At 47.9% G+C, this 14,257-nt stretch overlaps 1 protein-coding gene across 3 annotated transcripts in view; it reads left to right on the top strand.

Annotated features, from left to right (window-relative positions):
* The window catches only part of LOC116942417 (uncharacterized), a 44,582-nt gene that overhangs the window by 21,384 nt on the left and 8,941 nt on the right, over positions 1-14,257 (top strand). The window contains exon 7 of one of the 3 annotated variants that reach the window (XM_032954356.2): positions 6,407-11,325. The exons of 1 other annotated variant lie outside the window; for it this stretch is intronic. In XM_032954356.2, the coding sequence (XP_032810247.2) occupies positions 6,407-6,864 (458 nt within the window). In that variant the 3' untranslated portion in view covers positions 6,865-11,325. Of the gene's footprint in view, positions 1-388; positions 5,884-6,406; positions 11,326-14,257 lie in introns of those variants that run through there. One more of the 3 variants, XM_032954339.2, reaches the window with a different exon arrangement.

Genomic DNA, 14,257 nt, shown 5'->3' with positions numbered 1-14,257 from the left:
GTTTCCAGAGTACCGTGTTTTGGGTAGAGTTATTGTCCATTGGAGATGCTGCTGGCCTTCCATTCAGGAATGTGAACTCTCCATCACTGTCTCAGGGCTGCTGCCAATGATGAAGATGTGCGCAGCCCCATATTCCCTTGGGCAGAAACACCCTGAACATTACCCGAGGAGGAAAATGTAAACCTGAATTAAATTCGAGATGTCGGTTATTCGAAATTTTTTCGTGCCTGGCCTGCGCTACATGCTGGAGGAAAGCCACCCTTAATGCAGATTTCCGAACCTCTTACCCTGACGATTGGAATTCTCGACGTTGCAACAACAACATGTAATTTTTACTCCAACCATAAATCCGTGCGGCTTAATTAATCTTTCACACTTTCTCCTGTAGGTGAAAGTGTGGAAGGCCGCTCAGGTCGCCTCCCCTCCTCTTCCTCCTCGTGCTCCTCGTTCATCCAAAACACGCCGATGAATCGGGACTTAGGGACGCAGCGCTCGCAAGCGGCAGATGCCGTCGGTGGCGGCACCTGGTGGCCCCCCCAATCGGCGCGAGAGCACGGCATCCCTAATCCGGTGGCACCGCTGCTGCATCCACCACCACGACCGCCAACACCACCGCCGCCGGTGCCATCGGCGTCATCGCCACCGCTACCGCCACTGCCTGGCACCTGGAACCCGCTAGGGGCGCAGCACGAGTGCGGCGTCTGCGGGCGCGCGTTTGCTCAGCACTCGTGCCTGCGTCGCCACCTGCGCACGCACGCCGGCGACCGCCCCCACCGCTGCGTGGCGTGCGGCAAGACCTTCCTGCAGCACTACAACCTCAAGGTGCACTGGCGCACGCACACGGGCGAGAAGCCGCATGCGTGCGCCGTGTGCGGCCGGGCCTTTCGCCACAGCAATGGGCTCAAGCGGCACGAGCGAACACACCGGGAGGTGCAGGGGCGCGTAGCGGCGTCATAGAGAGTCTGCGTGGCTCGCTTGAAGAGCCCCCCACCCGCGTGGAGTTTACCAAAGTCGCTGTGCCGCTTGTCTTGAAAAAGGATGCTGTTTGCCCCCGAACTCGGGAAAAAAAACGGACAAATGAATGGCTCTTCTCCGATGTGTTTTCACGTCACTTGGCATGACGCGCGCGATGTTCCGCTCCACGTTCCAGGAGCTCGCCAGCAAACGTAACGGCATGTTAAGGACGGAAAACAAGACTTTCGATGAAGTCTGGTGGCGTCACATGGATTCTGTTTGTACCTCCTGCAAGGGTGCTTGTGTCGGCAACGGCCGGTGACGATGTTTGCGATGGATCGCACTTCTGTGGTTACAATTAGGTGATTCTGTAACTCCTCCACTTGTGGAGGAGGTAAGTGCACTTCCCGTGTGCAGTTCTAACGTAGCATTGTGTGCATTCCCGTGCTTTCGAGATGGGGAGGAAACTGAAAATTAGAAGGTCTCAAGTTCAAATCCTGGTCAGGGTGAGACTTGCCGCATCTGTCATCTTTTATTTCAGGCCTGATTAAATAAGTCTTCCTTTGTGGGATGATGGCAGTTGGGTGTCATGGTGGCGAGATGTTAACTACCTCGCCTGGTATATAGGAGGCCGTGGGTTCGATTTCAACCCTGACGCCTGCTGTTTATTTGGAGTTTGTCTGTTACCCCCTTTGTTGCGTGGAGTTTTCTCCTGGGTCGTCCAGTTTTTCCCTTCACATTTAGAATCAACATCGCGCGTTCAGAGTATTTGGCTGCTAGAAATTTCCAAATGATTAAACCCACTTTCATTGAGCTATCATTTGTGATAGCCAGGTTGCTTGTCAAAAAATACCTATATAGCTAAGTGGAGCTTTAACTGTTAAAATTAAAAAAGTAGTTTATTTTTTTTTACTTCAATGTCTGGCACCATTCTTGCTCATGGGCCATGAACCAGTCATACTACAGGTCGTTTTGTGGCCAAAGTTAGCTGCGGCTGACTCGTAGATAAGCATGCGTAATATTACCATAAATCCATGATTAGTCCACTTTTTCGTGGGCTTATCGACAAAACACCGCTGAAGGGGGGGGGGGGGTGCCCATTTGAGAACCTGTGAATTCCCCATTCAGCTCGGTCCCAGTTAGGGGAGTAGTGCCTTGAATGAGGAAGAAGGGGGATTGATTGAAGTGCCATCTGGCCCACAGAAAAGCTACAGGGAAGTGAGTACCTGTCAGGTGAGCCTGGTAGCGATGACCACCATCGTATTTCGGATATTTACATACACACACGCATATACTATAACAAGTAGAGAGGGTGCACGTTATTTCTTTATTTTTACACTGGCTCGAGACGTATCAGTGAGAGGTGAGCAGCATGTAAGCCTACGTTGGAATGCAGAGACACTTTGATATTGGCCACCGGGCCGGTTCGTTCCCGAGCAGTAATGCACCTCCCGTGCCCGGTTTCTATCACAGAATCTTTATTTTAGACCGGAGGAATCCCGGATCCACTCCGAAGCTCTTTTGTGCATAGATGTTCCAGCGGTCGCGTGGGAGGAATCCGAGGTCCGGAATCATCCCCCCCCCTCCCCGTGAAGGCTACTACTGTGGGGGGAGATCTGAACTGAGCCGACGAGGCCCATATCACAGGGGGAGTGCAGATGGCCATCCCCCCCCCCCCCTTGTGTTCTCGATTGCCGATTGTGTACTGGAAGTCATGTTGAATTTGTGTTGTGTAATATCTCTCCGCTACTGTAAACGTATGTGCAGGTCAATGAGAGAGACCAAGAGAAATAAATCATGAGATAATAATAGGGTTTTTCCCCTTTTTTCTGGCAACAAAACCGAAAACTTTTTACAAGGATTCATGTCTGCATTAACCACAATACCTGCAGTCAAAATGCAAACAAAAAACACAATATGATAATATATGCATTGTCCTTGAAACTGATTGGTCCACACCAAGGGACCAATCATAGTGTGTTTTTTGTTTGCATTTTGACTGCAGGTATTGTGGTTAATGCAGACATGATTCCTTGTAAAAAAGGTTTCAGTTTTGTTGCCAGAAAAAAGGGGAAAACCCCTATTATATTTCGTACTGGCAAAGGAGGTCTAATGATGTAAATCATGAGAGACCGGAGTATTGAGAGGTAGGTCCGTTGAGAGACAGGGCTATAGAGAGACAGCTATAGAGAGACAGGGCTGTAGAGAGACAGGGCTATAGAGGGACAGGGCTATAGAGGGACAGGGCTATAGAGGGACAGGGCTATAGAGAGACAGGGCTATAGAGGGACAGGGCTATAGAGGGACAGGGTTATAGAGGGGCAAGGCTATAGAGAGACAGGGCTATAGAGGGACAGGGCTATAGAGAGACAGGGCTATAGAGAGACAGGGCTATAGAGGGACAGGCTATAGAGGGACAGGGCTATAGAGGGACAGGGCTATAGAGGGACAGGGCTATAGAGGGACAGGGCTATAGAGAGACAGGGCTATAGAGGGACAGGGCTATAGAGGGACAGGGCTATAGAGAGACAGGGCTATAGAGGGACAGGCTATAGACGGACAGGACTATAGAGGGACAGGGCTATAGAGGGACAGGGTTATAGAGGGGCAAGGCTATAGAGAGACAGGGCTATAGAGAGACAGGGCTATAGAGGGACAGGGCTATAGAGGGACAAGGCTATAGAGGGACAGGGCTATAGAGAGACAGGGCTACACGTTGCTCACCGCAGCTACAAAACATGCTCTTGGTTGCACCGGAGGCTGCACATTTTTTGACGCTTTAAACGTGAAGTACAATAAAAAAAACTTTTAAGAGGTTGCAAATGTTTCAAATCTTACAGAACGAACACCTGTCACTCCCCATGCTGTGCCCATTGTGGAGGTTATTTGACCGTACTTCACCAAAGAGTGGATCCTTGCAGTCACAAAAACTTCAAATCTAGAATTACTTCATGTTCTAACTGAAATCTTGAAGCCTTTTGTTAACTCTTGATTGTTGACATGAATGCACGATTTCGTTTTTTTTCTTTTACAATATTTCATTGAGCACAGAATGAGAGTGCATTGTGAAGCAATACCACTTTTGTATAAGTGGGCTGGATGTAGATACTGTTAAGAAGTACAATAAAAATTGTTGTGCTTCACTTTAACAGAAATGGTGCTTACGCAGCAGAGCTTATATATCAACGATATGAGCTGAAATGTGTTTATATTGCCTGAACATGCAATATTTTCAATCGCTGTTCAGAAGCCTCAACTACAGAGATGACTTTCAATGTGAGAAGTGGGAGGTTGTCACCCGCTGTTTTTTGTAACAGGGGCACCGTGGTGGCGAGATGTTAACCACCTCGCCTGGTATACAGGAGGTCGTGCGTTCGATCCCGACCCTGACACCTGCTGCTGTATACTTGAAGTTTGCACGTTTTTCCCGTGGTCGTGTGGAATTTTTCTCCGGGCCCTCCGGTTTTCCCCTCCACATATTTTCTCCATGTTTAGAATCATGGATTTAGAGTATCTACGTAATAAGCCGCTTCGTTGAGCTATCATTTGTGGCCAGGTCGAATCTGAAAAAGAGCTACGTAGCTCAGTGGGCGTTACCTGGTAAAATATAAAATAGTTTAGTTTAAATGCCAGTCTCAAGGCTCTCTTATGAGGAGTCTGACATTGGAGGAATCATAATCACAATATTTATTTATACTTGAGGAATCTTATGAGCCGATAAAGCTCTTTTTCACAGGAGGTCCAATAGGGGCACGGGATCAGAATGTTACAACAACAAACAATACAAAAACACGATAGGAGTGCAAAGTATAGGAAAGGTAAACAAATCACAAATATATATACAAATAAAACTAAACAATTTATTTTATGTTACCAGGTGGAAAATAAGCTATTAACTTATTTTTCAAAGGCGACCTCGCCACAATGATAGCTCAACGAAGTGGCTTATCACGTGGACATTTATAGCAGCCAAATAATCTAAATGAAATTGTACCTTCTTGCCAGTATCAAAGTATGAAAAAATAAGAATAGGTTTTACCCTTTCTGGCAATAAAACAGCTGTTAAGATTTTGATTTAAAGCTTTCGTGACTGCAGGGATTCATATTCTTGTTTCCCTTCTACGTGACTTTACCGAGGGAACTAAGAATATGTAGGTGTTAAGATGTTCAAACACCAAATATAAACCTTTTGCAAGGAACTTGAGAAAATTCCATCAAGCATACGAGCTGGTGGTAGGCACTGCTATCTCCTGGCCCTGTGCCAACAACACTGAGCAATCCCAACTGGTTGGCAATTCAAGCACACAACCAGGCTTAAGCCCACTCAGCTTTCAAGCACCGATGAGATCTGCCACACTTTTAGAGTTAAATTGGCCTTAGGCCGATCATCGTAAGGCACCGCTGGGTTTGAACCACTGCAGTAGGGGTAAGACTTTTGATTTAAAGCTTTCGTGACTGCAGGGATTCATATTCTTGGTTCTTTCGGTAAAGTCACGTAGAAGGGAAACAATAAAATAATATATATTTATATTGTAAAGAAAATATTATTTATTATTTTATTGCTTCCCTTCTACGTGACTTTACCGAAAGAACCAAGAATAGGGGTAAGACGTTGACAAATTGGTACTAGAAAAGTAACAATATCACATTTCACTGATGCACCCATTTCTCTGCTGTCCAGGCTTCTAATATCCAATATATGACCACTGAACTACTTTTTTTATGCGATTGGTAATTCTCCGATGCGATCACTGGATGGAATTGTCTGAAATTCTCAGCAAAGTTTAATTCCGAGCGCATCTTCGGCTTAGTTCCACCTCTAACGCGCGGTGGATTTGCAAGGATAATGTAATAGTTAATCCTGAGAGCGTGGGAGGGACTACGTGATCTGTTTTTAGCACGAATAAATTATTGTGCATTATGACCGAAGCTCGCTCACTGACCTTTCTGTCTGACTGTAATCACATTGGCGTGCTGAACCCTGTGGGAGTGATGTGCGCACTCTTTCGCCGAAGTTTGTGTTTCGACTTTCTTTGTGTTTTGCGGATCTCTGCTCACGTAGTACAATGGTCGCGTTGCAGCCAAATACTCGGAACCCCATGTTTCTAAATGTGGAGGGAAAACCCGGAGGACCCAGAGAAAATTCACGCGACTACGGGGAGAGAGATCACTTTTTTTGTTCTCGTAAGGAAACTTAAAAGTTACGCTTTATATTTGAGGCAAAATGGCCTCTCAACAACACCATTCTGTATCAGTATTCCCTTCACCAGGAATATGGAAACAACCGATTAAGATAAACGTGATCTGGTTTGCAAGGTCGTCACGGATTACTCGTTGGAGGGGACCAAGTGTGTGAAACGAAGGCTACGTGAGAGAGATGATAAGAGAGTTGCGATTTCACGCTCGGGTTTCTAATAATCTCTCCGATGGACTTCTTGTGTCCCCCCCTCAGACAAAACCTTTGAGAGTAACTCAAGCTTCTTCATTCAAGATGTGACGTCCCTGCAGGGTGGCTCGGAAGGGCACGCCATGGCCCGCAGTCTCGCCGCCACCGCCGCCACCTCGGGAAAGACGGTCGCGTGCCGTCAGTGCGGGCGCCAGTTCGTCAGCGTGGCGCTGCTGGCGGCGCACATAAGCGCGCACGCGAGCGAGAAGCCGTTCGCCTGCGACGTGTGTGGCCGCACTTTCGCGGTCAAGGCAAACCTGAGGGCCCATCAGATGATGCACACGGGCGAGAAGCGCTACCGCTGCGCCGAGTGCGACCGCGTTTACACGCACTACAACAGCCTCAAGTATCACCGGCAGACGCGGCACATGGGCATGGCGCTGCCGCTGCCGCCGCTGCCACCGCAAAAACACCAGAAGCACCAGCAGCAGCAGCAGCAGCAGAAGCACACTATGCCGCGCTGAGACTGTGGCCTGGCACGAAGGAGCCGCACGCAACCAGCCGTTCCGATCCCTAGCGCCGGAACAGACGCACGGCAGCCCCCAGACGGGTCGCCGATTGAGGGGGGGGCCAGCTTTTACGTTGGAGGGCTTTTTGAATGAAGAATTTGCGAGGACTTTGACGCTCAATCTGTTAAGAACTTTTGGCGGAATTTACTATGTTCGGGAGGTGGGGGTGGGGTCCACAGCTGAGCGATACGTTGCACAACGCCTCTCGAAATTGGGCAACTTGATTGCCCGCGGCTGCTTCTTTGTCCACATTGCGCAGTGATGTCAGGCGTGGCTATTTTCTGATTTGCGCTTCCCAACACGTGAAAGACTTTACTTAGATTAATTTAAATTTCCTCTATGTGTACGTGTATAATGTGTATGTCCAACTTTGCAAGTACAACAGGTCTTCGGTCGCCGCGGAGAATTTGTTGACTCACTCGAGCGAGTGTTGTGACACCTTGACCCATGACTGCAGTTGTCTTGATGCTAATCACGGAGGACATACGGGGTGCACACGGAAAAGGCAGTCCACGACGTTCTGCAGCTTACATTCTTCACAGGGTGCGACCCGCACGCCATCATCTGCCATCAGAAGAAGTTCTCTCTTCATAAATGTTGGTCTCGGCTTTCGCGCGAGCAGGATCGAACAGCTTGCCGTCGCACCTTGTGTGTGCACAAACAGACGGCCCCCTCTGCACTCCTGTTATTAAACGCGCAGATTGGGAGGACCGAGAAGTTGCCGAAAGGCGTTGGGTGCAAGAAACGAGACCCCTGCCGAAAATTTTTATCTCGAAACTGTCGGATGTGGATCCATTAAACTGCAAGTGCTGTGCCAAGTTTTCCTGAAAGGGCCGGATAAGGCTGAGAAGTTTTTGGTGGGAGAGGAGGGGGGGGGGCACCCATTCTTTTCCAGAATCTTGTAGAAGCCTGATCTGCTGACCCGTGGCAAAAGATTTGCTGCTCAGCAAGGTAGAGGTGGTTTAGCCTGCTTCTCCGCATTTCTGTTGTCCTCGGGGGAGTGAGAAGATCGTATCCGTTGTTGATCGGCACGTTTTGCTTCGTATGGTTTCAAAAGAAGTCCGACATACATACGTGCAATCCCATTGTGCCTCGGGGTAAGCAACCGCTGAAGTCTCCGGAGCAGCACTCTGGCAAAAGAAAAAAAAATGTCGAAGAGGGAAATTCCATGGTAGTTTTTGCAGTCTCCACGGATCGGCCGTTGTTCTTGTGCGGAGTGATGTTTGCATCGCTCCCATCTCGGCAGACTGCTCCCCTCCACCAACAGTAGTAACAAGAGGACGTCCATGAGGTTATACAGGAGGTCATACAGATGTATCAGACTGGTTTCCCCACTGCTTGGCAACTCAGCTGGGGGAGATGCCGTCCTTTCTAGGTGCTTCCATACTCGCCAAAGCTGCCTGTGGCCTGGCTCAGCGACCCGTTTGTTGCCGGCCTCGTCAAGCTCGTCCGTGGCCTAGTCAAGTTCCCAGCATCGTAGCAGTCGCTCCCGTATGAGAGATGTATTGGCTTCTCAAGGTGTACGTGTCATCGGAACGGAAGCGTATGGCGGGAGGGGCGTGTGGCGCAGTTTGGCGCCGGCTATTGTAGAGAGTCCGTTGGTTGTGTCGCTACGGTTTTCATTGTAGCGGTGCTACTACTCCACCTCTCTAGATACAGTTAACGCCGAGCCGCTCGCGCCGTCTCGAGATTCAGCGGTGAACGAGGACCACCCACACCCCGCAACTTGCGGACGTCCCGGAACGAGAAAAAGGTTCAGCTTTGTGCCATCTGCCGTTTTCTCTCTGTGATCGTCTTGCCATCTGCACGCCCTTTCGAGGGACCAGCATTCTTGAGAGCATGGGGAGGCCGACGGCCTTCACGATCTCCTCGTAAATGGCGAAGAAGATTACCACCGTCGGATGCGGTTTGGATTTCTTGGCACAAGTCGCTCCCGTAACTGATTTGTATGGCATATGGTTTTCCTTTCGCACTGTACGTCCTTGCCGAACCAAGCTCCTTGAGGGTTTCTCGTGTTGGACTTGGCATTGTACTTTAGGTGGGTTGTTTTTTTTGCTTGTTTCACCAGGCGAAGGAGACGATATAGGGGGCTCTGCGGTGGCCAGATGTTCTCTCCCTCGCCTGGTATGCAGGAGGTCCTGGGTTCGATCCCCGACCCTGATGCCTGCTGTATATTTTGAGTTTGTGGTGTATCTCTTCCCGTGGTCGCGTGGATTTTTCTCCCAGGTCCTCCGTTTTTTTTCCTTCACATTTAGAAACGACACGCGTTGAGGAGATTTTTGCGTATACTATAAATATCCACGTTAAAAGCCACTTCGTTGAGCTATCATTTGTGATAGCCAGGTCGTTATTAAAAAAATACCTTTATAGCTCAGTGGACCTTACCTGGTAAAATAAAAAAAAGTTTAGTTTAGCTTCATTGACGAGCACCATTCTTGCTCATGGGCCTTGAACCAGTCCATACTGCAAGTCATTTTGTGGCTGCAGGTTACAGTAGCTGCAGCTGGCTCATAGATGACCGTGTGTAATATATGACCATGATTATGTGAAATACACTTTGTATATATTCTACACACATATGCTATAACAAGTAGAGAGTGTGTACATTATTTATTACAATCTTTTTAACATTGCATGTGCTTTTAAAATTTTTACTTAACTTTCGTGACTGCAGGAAAATTCATATTCTTTGATTCTTTTGGTAAATTCACGTAGAATAAAAAGAAAAATAATACGGTACAAATATGGTTTTTATTTTTATTCTACGTGACTTTGCCGAAATAACCAAAGAATATGTGCTTTTGAACTTTTTATTTTGGCCGTTAATGAACTTACCTGGTCTGGCAAACAAGGGGTTCAGCTAGCACGGGTTTTATTGTTCGAGTATAATAAGCGAGTCATTGGCACGCAATGAAGTTGTGCAATTGATTGCTCAGGTGTGGACCCCGTCTGCCCTTCAGGCAAAGTCCAGAGTGAGTTTGTGTTCTGTTCCTACGCCATAGCCACCATTCTTAATGTGGTTCTCATCCAAAGTGCCCTGTGGTCATGCAATCGTGACAAACCCATTTAATTGTTTTTTTTTAATTTTACCAGGTGAGGCTCACTGAGCTATATAGCTCTTTTTTTTCAGAAGCGACCCGGCTATCACAAGTTATAGGAGTGCAAAGTGTCGGAAAGCTAAAAAAATCACTTAAATATATATAGAAATAAAACTAAACTTTTTTTTATTCTTACCAGGTGAAGCCCACTGAGCGATTAACTTATATTTCAAAAGCGACCTGGCTACAATGATGGCTCAGCAAAGTGGCTTATCACGTGGAAATGTATGCAAACTCCAAATATACAGGCGTCCGGGTCAGGATCGAACCCACGACCTCCTGTATACCAGGCGAGGTATTTAACAGGAGATATCTCCCTCGCCTGATACGCAGGAGGACGTGGGTTTGATCCCGGACCCTGTTGATGCCTGTTGTAGGTTTTGAGTTTTCGTGTTCTCTCTCTTCCCCTGGTGATCATGTGGATTGTTCTCTGGGCTCGTCCAGTTTTGCCCTCCACATTTAGAAACTTGCGTTAAGATTACTTGGCCACGACTATAAATTCCCACATGTAATGATATGTCACTTTGATGAGTTAATGGCTCACTGGCTTTACCCGATAAATAAAAGTTTTTGGAGGAAGTTTGCTTCACTGTAAATGCAGTACTTCCTGGATGCAAGCATGTGGGTTCAGAACCTTTATTCCTTGCTTCATTCTTCGTCATTCCACTTGTAACTTGAGAGCCACAAGTACCACGAGGCTGAGCCCCTTTGTACACGACAGCCATTTGGGGCGTCACGGTTGCGAGATGTTATCTCCCTCCCGCTTGGTATGCAGGAGACATGGGTTCGAGCCCAACCCTGGCGCCTGTATATTTGGAGTTTGCATGTTCTCGTGCTCATGTGGATTCCTCTCCGGGTACTCGGGTTTTTCCCTCCACATTTATGATCAGCATGCATTTTAAGCTATTTAGCTACTTCGATCAATTTCCACATGATAAGCCGCTTTGTTGAGCTATCATTTGTGGCCAGGTCGCTTCTGAAAAAGAGCTATGCAGATGTGTGCCTTACCTGGTAAATACAAAATAATAGTAGTAGTGGTAGATGTTCAACATTTTGCTCCATGTCCCGGGAGCTTCTTTAGGAATTTAATCTGCAAAAACCTACGTAGTGCTAGTCTGGCATTTTGAAGCAGTGGATTATTACCCTGGAGTTTTTGAGTTATTGCCTAATACTCGTACTTCTGCTTTGTACTCGGGTTACAAAGCGGAATGACGAAGATCTTTAATTCGATAGCAGTGCGATGATTTTCAACGATGCAGTAGTTTTAACGATCATACTCCTTGTGCCAGGAATGCAATACAGTTTGTTTCTCCTATAATGCGGTCCGAGTAGTTGCATACCCGAAGAACACTGCAGTCCACAATAACGCATGAGATGCGTAAACGCAAGGCTGAACAGAGACTGAGGCACGTGGTGGGTAGCATCTGGAAGCATCCAGCAACATCCCGCCTCGTGCGACACTACGGTGGGGCAGCCGTTCCAGCCGCCAATTCCTACTCGCGCGACGTTAGTTCCGTTGGCTCAGAATCAGAATCAGAAAGGGTTTTATTCGCCATGAAAGTTCACACCGACACGGAATTTACTTTGGCAGGATGGTGCATACATTCAACATATAGGAATCTAAAATCTTAAATAAGTTTTAAACAAGTCTTACTATAATAAGGGTTAAAAGTCTAACACCAAGGGGCTGAAGTATATAAAATTGAATAAATATCGAATATAAAATAGCTTTAAGATATAATTTAAAAATAAAAAATACAAATAGGTTAACATAGTTAATATCGGCAAGGTGTCATTATGTAGATAAAATGTTAAAAACAGTGACAGCCCTTGGCCTTGTTTAACAGGCCAGCAGCAGATGGGAAGAAACTGTTTTTATGGCGTGAGGTTTTGGTCCTGATGGACCGAAGCCTTCTGCCGGAGGGGAGTAGCTGAAACAGAGAGTGTCCAAGGTGGGAGAAATCGGCCATAATCTTCCTCGCTCGCCTCATGGTCCTTGTCGTGTGCAGGTCCTCGAGGGTTGGTAGATTGCAGGCAATTACCTTCTCAGCAGTGTGGATGATACGCTGCAGTCTGCTCTTGTCCTTGGCAGTGACAGCAGCGTACCAGACGGTTATGGAGGAGGTGAGGATGAATTCAATGATCGCTGTATAGAATTGCACCATTATTGTCTTTGGCAGGTTGAATTTCTTCAGCTGCCGTAGAAAGTACATCCTCTGTTGAGCTTTCTTGGTGAGGGAGCTGATGTTCAGTTCCCACTTGAGGTCCCGGGAGAGAATAGTGCCCAGGAAGCGGAAGGACTCTACAATTTTGACTGTGGAGTTTAACAGGGTGATGGGGGTGAGTGGGGCTGTATTCTTCCTGAAGTCCACAACCATCTCAACTGTCTTTAGAGCATTTAGCTCTAAGTTGTTCTGGCTACACCAGGTCACCAGATTGTCAGCTTCCCACCTATAGTCAGCCTCATCCCCACCAGAGATCAGCCCAATGAGGGTGGTGTCGTCCGCAAACTTCAATAGTTTGACGGACAGATGATTGGAGGTGCAGCTGTTGGTATACAGGGAGAAGAGCAGAGGGGAAAGGACGCAGCCCTGAGGAGTTCCGGTGCTGATGGACCTGGAGTCAGAGACTTGTGTTCCCAGCTTAACGCACTGCTTCCTGTCAGACAGGAAGTCTGTGATCCATTTACAGGTGGTGTAGGGCACGTTCAGCTGGAAGAGCTTGTCCTGAAGCAGGGCAGGGATGATGGTGTTGAAGGCAGAGCTGAAGTCCACAAATAGGATCCTGGCGTAGGATGCTGGGGCGTCCAGATGCTGTAGGGTGAAGTGGAGGGCCATGTTAACTGCGTCGTCCACAGACCTGTTGGCTCTGTAGGCAAACTGAAGGGGGACCAGGAGAGGGTCTGTGATGGCTTTGAGGTGTGCCAGGACCAGGCGCTCAAAAGACTTCATTACCACAGATGTAAGGGCGACCAGTCTGTAATCATTTAGTCCTGTTGGCCTTAGCTTTTTGGGCACAGGGATGATGGTGGAGGACTTGAGACAGGCTGGTACATGGCATGTCTCCAGGGAGGTGTTAAAGATGTTGGTGAACACCGGAGACAGCTGGTCAGCGCAGTGCCTGAGGGTGGCTGGAGAGACAGAGTCCGGCCCGGCTGCTTTGGGTGGATTCTGCCTCTTGAAAAGTCTATTAACTTCTCCCTCCTGAAAGGAGAGAGTCGTCTCTGTAGTATGGGTGGGGGGTGGGGCCTCTTGGGTGGGAAGGGGTGGTTCAGGACAGTTCAATTGTCTTTCAAATCTACAGTAGAACTCGTTCAGGTCGTTGGCTAGGCAGGAGTCGTTAGTGGTGTGGGGGACTCTGGGTTTGTAGTTGGTGATCTGCCTGAGCCCTCTCCAGACAGAAGCAGCGTCGTTTGTAGAGAACTGGTGTTTTAGTCTCTGAGTACAGTCGTTTAGCCTCTCTCACCGCTTTGCTAAACCTGTTCTTCGACTCCTTGAATCTGTCTCTATCTCCACTCCTAAACGCTTCCTCCTTCTCCAACCTCAACCTTCTGAGCTTTGCTGAGAACCAGGGCTTATTGTTGTTGTTGAAGTTCACCCTGGTACGTGTTGGTATACAGCAGTCCTCACAGAAGCTGATGTAGGACGTCACAGCCTCTGTGAGTTCATCCAGACTATTGGTAGCAGTCATGAACATATCCCAGTCAGTACAGTCTAAGCACGCCCGCAAATCTTCCACAGCCTCACTGATCCACTGTTTAGATGTCCTCACAGCAGGTTTACAGAGTTTTAGTTTCTGCCTGTATGCAGGAATCAGGTGGACCATGGCATGGTCAGAGTGTCCTAGTGCTGCTCGGGGGACGGCGTGGTAGGCTCTACTGACTGTAGTGTAGCAGTGATCCAGAGTGTTCCCTTCTCTGGTTGGGCATTTAATGAATTGTATGTATTTGGGGAGTTCGTGGCTGAGATTACCTTTGTTAAAGTCGCCAAGTACGATAACCAACGAATCTGGATTTGCTCGCTCCACACTCAGAATCTGATCGGCGAGCATGCGTTGGGCCTCTTTAACCTGAGGACAAGGCGGCAAATAAACTCCGACCAAAATGGGCGACGCGAACTCGCGAGGCGAGTAAAATGGTTTACAAGTTATAAAAATTGATTCAAGGAGTGGAGAACAATGTTGCAGAATCACTGTGACATCTACACACCAGCCACTGTTAATGTAAAAACAAATACCACCGCCTTTCGTCT

This window comes from Petromyzon marinus, chromosome 1 (assembly GCF_048934315.1).
Source record: "Petromyzon marinus isolate PM22_M1 ecotype Great Lakes invasive population chromosome 1, UKy_Petmar_22M1.pri1.0, whole genome shotgun sequence".
NCBI classification, from domain to species: Eukaryota; Metazoa; Chordata; class Hyperoartia; order Petromyzontiformes; family Petromyzontidae; genus Petromyzon; species Petromyzon marinus.
This window is presented reverse-complemented; position numbering and strand designations above follow the sequence as displayed.